General features: G+C 44.6%; 1 protein-coding gene across 1 annotated transcript; it reads right to left on the bottom strand.

Annotated features, from left to right (window-relative positions):
- Positions 1-682: 682 nt before the first annotated feature.
- LOC108677387 (serine protease inhibitor 42Dd-like) lies at positions 683-6477 on the bottom strand (the record flags this gene model as incomplete). The annotated part of the gene is made up of 4 exons (XM_018165595.2): positions 6257-6477; positions 5244-5472; positions 2261-2406; positions 683-852 (listed from the first exon to the last, which is right to left on the bottom strand). Coding segments are annotated over exons 1-4 (660 nt in total), but the record flags the coding sequence as incomplete, so codon positions are not given.
- Positions 6478-7040: the final 563 nt, after the last annotated feature.

Here is a 7040-nt window from a genome sequence, read left to right as displayed (position 1 = left end):
CCATGCGAGAACATTTCTTCTCGCTTCGAATCACCGACACGTGGAACAGCCACCCTGATAGCATCGTAGACGATCCGAGTATGAATGCCTGCAAGAATAGACTAGACGTAGCTATGCAAGAGCATATGTTCAGTCTTGAAATGCCTAGCACCCTACGAACCTTGCTATAAGTCCAGCAGTAATCTCAATCAATTTGTGAGTTATGGAAAGATCGTGTTCATAAGGCCGGATCCCGTGTGATCAAGTCACTAAAAGTACAAGAATCGGCAACAGGCCTATTTCTTCAGTGCCGACATTTTTATTCTATTTTATTCTATGTGGAAAAGACTTCCCGATTACATCGTCGACTCTCCGAGTATAAACGCGATCAAAAACAGACTAGATAAAGCTATGGAAAAATATATGTTCAGACTTGAAATGCCTAGCACCATATCGAACCCGGTGGAAGTCTAGTAGCTATATCAAACTTTCGTCAGTCTTGAAAAGATCCGGTCAAAGGAAATGCTTATATAAAGATCTTCTCTGAACAAGGCACGAAAAGTACAAGAATCGGCGACAGGCCCTATTCTTCAGCATCGTCATCACTATGTTATGTTATCTAGAACAGTAAGTGTAGAACGGCAATAACATTCGTAGCATAACAAGAAGTAACGCAAAAGAACAATAAAAAACAAAGAAATACCTGCTTTTGGGTGTTTTTTGGATCAAACTTTGTCTGCCAGGAGCCCTTGAAGTATATGGCATTCAGGAGCACAAACAAAGAGTCCTTGAGCACGTCGGAGGACAGAAGGTCTTTGATTTGGCCGCCAGTCACCATACTGACGTCGTTGTTGATTTTGTCTGCAGAGCCAACTGCAATGAAGGTTCAGGCTTCATTAACTCTGCAGGGCCACCTTTAATGAAGGTTCAGGCTTCATTAACTCTGCAGGGACATTTTTTATGAAGGTGCAGGCTTCATTAACTCTGCAGGATCACCTGAAATGAAGGTTCAGGCTTCATTAATTTTGCATGGCCATCTGCAATGAAGGTTCAGGCTTCATTAACTCTGCAGGGCCACCTGCAATGAATATTCAGGCTTCATTAACCATTCAGGACCACCTGTAATGAAGATTTAGACTTCATAAACTGAATATAACCAGCAGTTTGCACCTGCAGGTCCAGCAGTTTGCACCTGCAGGTCCAGCAGTTTTGGAACCTGCAGTCTGCACTCTGCAGTGAAGGTTCAGGCTTCGTTATCTCCTCAAAGCTCGTTGCAAAACTGGCTAAAGATTCATTATCTGTGCACGACGACCTACTGCAAAGGCTCAGGCTTAATTATCTATGCAGAGTCGACCAAAAAATAGGTTCAAGTTTAATTATTGTGGGCAGGGTGGCCCAGTGGTTGTGGGCAGGGTGGCCCAGTGGTTAAAGTTCAGAGTACCAAGATTGGCGCAGAGAGGCGTGGGTTCGATCCCAGTTCTGTGCGCCAGTTTCTGGTCAGAATCGGCAAGGAGGCCGGGCGGTTAAGCACAGCAGAATTGTAGCAGTGAGTTGAGAGTTCGAGACCTCAAAATGCTGTGAATGTTCTGCGATGTAAAGAATCGGCGACAGGCCTACGGCCTAATAAATGCTGAAACCGCTATTTATTATATTAAATTATATCTTCAAGTTGACCTGCACATGAATGATTTAAATTTCGTAACCTATGAAGAACAAACTGCAGCAGTTTTCATGGCTTCATTAACTCTACAGAAACCACCGTAATAACGGTTATCTTATTACCTTAGCATCATTATCTCTGCCTAGTCACCTTCATTCCTGCTTCAGGGTCTATTATCTCTGCAATTATTAAAAGGTGTCTGAGCTGAAGCAAAAAGTGAAAGAGTGAATCTGCATTCGCCTTCAATAAGTTCCAGATACACGATGGTTAAAACACGGACAGGTTTACCATCATACATTACAATCGTTAAATAAGGAGTAGCTAACGTCGCAACAGTTTTTAGTGGTCGAGCACTCTAAAGACGAACCATACACTTGGGTAAAAATAAATTGGTCATACTGTCCAAGTATAGTTAGTGACACACTTACTCTCCAAGCGCGAGTAGAGAGTGGACGTAGAACAGATCAGCTCTTTTGCCGGGTCAAACTGGGTCGAGTTCTTCCTCACAAGGGTAAAAAGCGCATCACTGTTTGTCTATATTTCATTTATTTCTCTGAGTGCAGGTTCTGAAACCGTGACATGATAATTTAATAGTATCTTTTTACTGAAAAGCATTCTTACTTGGATCAGAAATTATGTCGAGGATTTGTACGTCGTTGAGTAGGTCAGTGACGCACGGGCGCAGCTGGACTGTGGGGTCAAAGTAGGCGCGGTCGACACGGCGCAGCTCGGGTCCCCCGTTTGTCCCCGACCCCAGCGCGCGCATCCTGGGATACCGTGATAAATTTTAAGGAATCATCGAAGAACAGACTGGGAAGCCATTGGAACGAACTCCTCAAAATTGACTGGAGATCCGAGTTCCTGGAGTTAAACGCCGAAGCAATGTACACCAAGCTGTGGAGAGTATTTGTGCAGGTATGCGTGCGTCACACGCGGGAAAAACGACCACCAAACGGCACATAATTCCGAGGGACAGACGGATCCTCATGAGAAAACGAGCGAACTTGAACAACCAGATAACGGCCGCCTCCAGTAATATGGAGATGCGGAGGATGAAACATCTAAAGGAGAAAATTGAGGAAACTGAACAACAGTCGCATGACTCACACGAGGCCGACCAACAAGTTGCGGAGGCGCAGGCGGTGTCTGCCATTCGAGAGAATCTCAAATATTTCTACAAATATGCCCAGTCAAAGGCCAAAATCAGGGCCTCAGTTTGGCCTCTGAAAAATTACGATGTCCTTGTTGGAGACGACCAGGGCATGTGCGAACTTCTGTGAGCGCAGTTTGAAAAATTAATCAGTGAACCCAGATACTCAAAACAAGACAACGAAATTGGAGTCATTCAAGAACTTCCAGGGGGCGGGAGCTGATGAACATTGAGTTTGAAACGCCGGATCTAGAGAGGAGTATCCAAGAATTGTCGACGTATTTGGCTCCCGGGCCAGATGGGGTCCCTGCAGTGTTACTGAAAAAATGTGTCGGTGCTCTAAAGGTCCCTCTGACTTTGCTCTGGAAAATATCATTGAGAGAAGGAAATGTTCCAAGTGACTTAAAATTAGGGCTAATAACCCCTATCTACAAAGGAGGTGCGAGAGACAAACCCCAAAATTACAGGCCAGTTACATTAACATCACACGTAATCAAAGTATTTGAGAAGGTTGTTGCCAGAAGGTTGGTGCACTACATTGAAGAGGCTGACCTTTTCAACAGAAGGCAACACGGTCTTAGACGAAATCGTTCCTGTTTGTCTCAGTTACTGGAGCATCACCATCAAATCCTGGCCATGCTGGAGGAGGGGGCCGGGGTGGACGTGGTGCATTTGGACTTCGCGAAAACGTTTGACAAAGTTGACCATGGAGTGCTTTTCAGAAAATTAAGACTGCTGGGGTCGGAGATTAATTGCTGGCATGGATCCACAGCTTCCTAACAGAAAGACAACAAGCTGTCCCTGTAGGAGGCTCAAGATCGAGCGAGGCTAGGATGAAGAGTGGCCTAGTGGTAACAGTTCAGAGTACCAAGATTGGCGCAGAGAGGCGCGGGTTCGATCCCAGCTCTGTGCGCCAGTTTCTGATCAGAATCGGCAAGGAGGCCGGGCGGTTAAGCACAGCAGAATTGTAGCAGTGAGTTGCGAGTTCGAGACCGCCAAATGCTGTGAATGTTCTGCGATGTTAAGAATCGGCGACAGGCCTACGGCCTACTAAACGCTGAAACCGCTATTATTATTATTATTATTAAGAGTGGAGTACTACAGGTTACGGTACTTGGCCTAATCCTCTTCCTCATTCACATCGCCGACATAGATGTGGCAGTGAACCACGCCTCTGCATCGTCATTCGCGGACGACACCAGGATACCAATGATCATAACGAACAGGAAGGACTGCCAGAGGTTGCAAGAAGACCTCTCTGCACTATATGATGGGCCCAAGTTAACAACATGCAGTTCAACGGGACCATGTTTGAGGTTCTGAGATACAGAGGTAGCGGAAGAGCTGGTATGGAGCACCGCTACCTAGCACCTGACAATTCTGAAATCGACTAGAAGCGACTCATTCGCGATCTAGGAGTGTTGATGAATACCCAGGTCAATTTTGGTGATCACATAACTGCAACAACCGCAAGAGGTAGGCGACAGATGGGGTGGATCTGGCGGACGTTCAGAAGAAGAGAAGCTGAACCGATGATCAAACTCTTTAGAGCCCTTGTAATATCAATTCTTGAATACTGCTGCCAGCTCTGAACCCCGTTCACACTCGGCGCAGTGCGGCAACTGGAATGTGTCCAGCGAACCTTCACTTCCAGGATCAGAGAGATGGAAGAGTTGAACTACTGGGAGAGGTTGAGGCGCCTGGGTCTGTACTCACTGCAGAGGAGACGGGAGGTATGTCATTCTGTACAAATGGAAAATGATAACCGGAATGGCGCCCAACTTCGAGAGCGAGACCTTCAGGATTGAGATATATCACAACGAGAGAAGGGGGAGACTCTGCAAGATCCCCCCACTACGTAACAGATCTGCAGTCAGATTTCAATCACTACGAGAAAGTTCACTTTCCGTGGCAGGGCCGAGGCTGTTTAACATCCTACCAAAGGATCTAAGAGAGGGGAAGTTCACCCTGGAGACCTTCATGAGACGACTAGACGTGTTCCTGGGCACAATCCTAGATCGACCTTCCCTGCAACACTACCAGCGGCGAGAAGCAAGCAACAGCATCGTGCATCAGGTGGCCCAAATGAGGGCGGATGAGCGATAATCAGAGGGGGCGATCCATCGTGACCTGGGACTGCTACGTCCGAAACAAATACCAAGGATACCAAGGAATTTATCAGCCACTTATACAGTGGTTTAAAAATAGAGGTAAATTATCGCCAGAGGGCAAATAATTTCCAATGCTATTTCAAACAATGTTTGGGGTGATGGAGAGACCACTGGAAACTTTAAATATTTTATGGATGGTGCTGGAAAATAAATCATCGTCAATTGCGGTTGTTGCAATGGATAAAAAAGTAGCAAAATTCAAGAACCACTAACACATTAACACAAAATCGAACGGATTTTCATTTATATTTACGCCAGTATTCATTTAAAGAGACAGACTTACAAAAAGTCAAGAGCATTTTTAGTCCTGTAGGCACCACGCCTTGTGGTGGGCAGCCCGAGAGCGTCTTCGAGCTGACGACGAGATCTGCCCTCGGCGCCCATCAGGGCGAGACTGAGGGCACTCCACACGCTGTAGGGCGACACCAGCAGGTTAGCATCACCGGCGCTTTGTGATGACGTCATCAGCGCGTTGAGTTCTCTGAACAAGCCCAGTCCAAAGATGTCCACTCCTGCGTCGTAACATGCAACACTTTACATTTATGACATACAAATACAAATGTATAGCTAAATTTTCATACAAATGTATAGCTAAACTAACTCCCCATATATAATAATTTAAACTAGAATGCACATGGCATACTTAAATTTAAACCTCGTTGCTTAATATTGGGATGAATTCAGTATACAAATGTTTGGTGAAAAACCCTTGTCATATCTAAACTTTACAGCCATACTAATAGAGATTACCAAAACTCATTTACCATTTTATCTTACATCCGAATCTAATTTTAATACTTATAGAAATTTATTCATCTCTGTAATACCAATCTATCCTTAGGAATACCACTCGGCAATATTAACGTAAGATGAAAAACTTTCTACACAATTCAGGAATGTTCGAGTATGAATTATTCAGTTTTAATTTCGACACAAAATGATTGCAAATGAATTTGTCCATCGAAACTATATCGAATGTAAGATTCATAATAAATACGAGTAATTGATGACATGAAGCATGCTATTTATCGGTCGGTGAATGTCTGTCTGTTTCGCGATAGGAACATTAATTGAAATTTCAATCACCAATGTAATAGCATAAAATAATGTTCAAAAGTGTAGCTTGTACATTGACTACAGTACTACTCCCACAAATACCCATTACATCGCCAGCCAAGTTCCCGCTGTCATTTGCACATTCACGCCCAAACTTCCAACACACAACTTCCTATCGTTTGCAATACCCCGCGCTAACATCAAACACTCAAGTACGTCCCACCATTTGCCCCGACTCACCGGAGAAGTTGAACTCGCTGCTGGTCGAGCCTGTGTCCGGGAAGCACGTGTCTAGAGTGCATGTCGCTGAGCTCATCAATGTCGCCACGACTAACACGACACGCCAAACCACCATGATTATCGGTTAATATTTCTCGTAACAAACTAGCTTCTTAAGGCCCTAGAAAACTGATCTGCTATCAAATACTGTAAAACGGCAGAAAGTATTGTTTGAATAATGCGTTTATAAGGTAAATAAGAAATCCGTGAATTTACCAAAAATAGAACCATTGTAATTCATGTTAATTTAGTCAGCATTTCGGGACCCTTCCCGAATGTACCTCGTGGACCTACTCTTTTTGAGCCCATGCCATCCTACGAAATTGGTGCCAGATGGTCGCTCCGAATGGTACCTATTCACTTTTGGCAACGTAAGGTTTCAGTGAATTGATTTTACAACTGCAACGATTTTATTCGCAATCCAGATACGTGCACAGTATTTGTAGCCATGGAATCTTAAATTACTTGATTTAGTTCTCCACCTGAATCACGAATATTTTTGGCCTAGTTGCTGTTGACAGTAAAATTCGGGGGCCCCCCGGTTTTACCCCGCGCCACTACGCGTATTGATACTTGTATCTTTCATTGCTGTTGACAGTAAAATTCGGGGTCCCCCCGGTTTTACCCCGCGCCACTACGCGTATTGATACTTGTATCTTTCAACTTTATACTCACAACCCAGGAAATCGCGGAATGGGGGGTAAAATGTTGCTTTTTCGGTCATAACTCGGCAACGCCTGCTCCG

The sequence above is a fragment of the Hyalella azteca genome, unplaced genomic scaffold, assembly GCF_000764305.2.
Source record: "Hyalella azteca isolate HAZT.00-mixed unplaced genomic scaffold, Hazt_2.0.2 contig3690, whole genome shotgun sequence".
NCBI lineage: Eukaryota > Metazoa > Arthropoda > Malacostraca > Amphipoda > Hyalellidae > Hyalella > Hyalella azteca.
The sequence above is the reverse complement of the archived record's forward strand: the minus strand, read 5'-3'. Positions and strand labels throughout refer to the sequence as shown.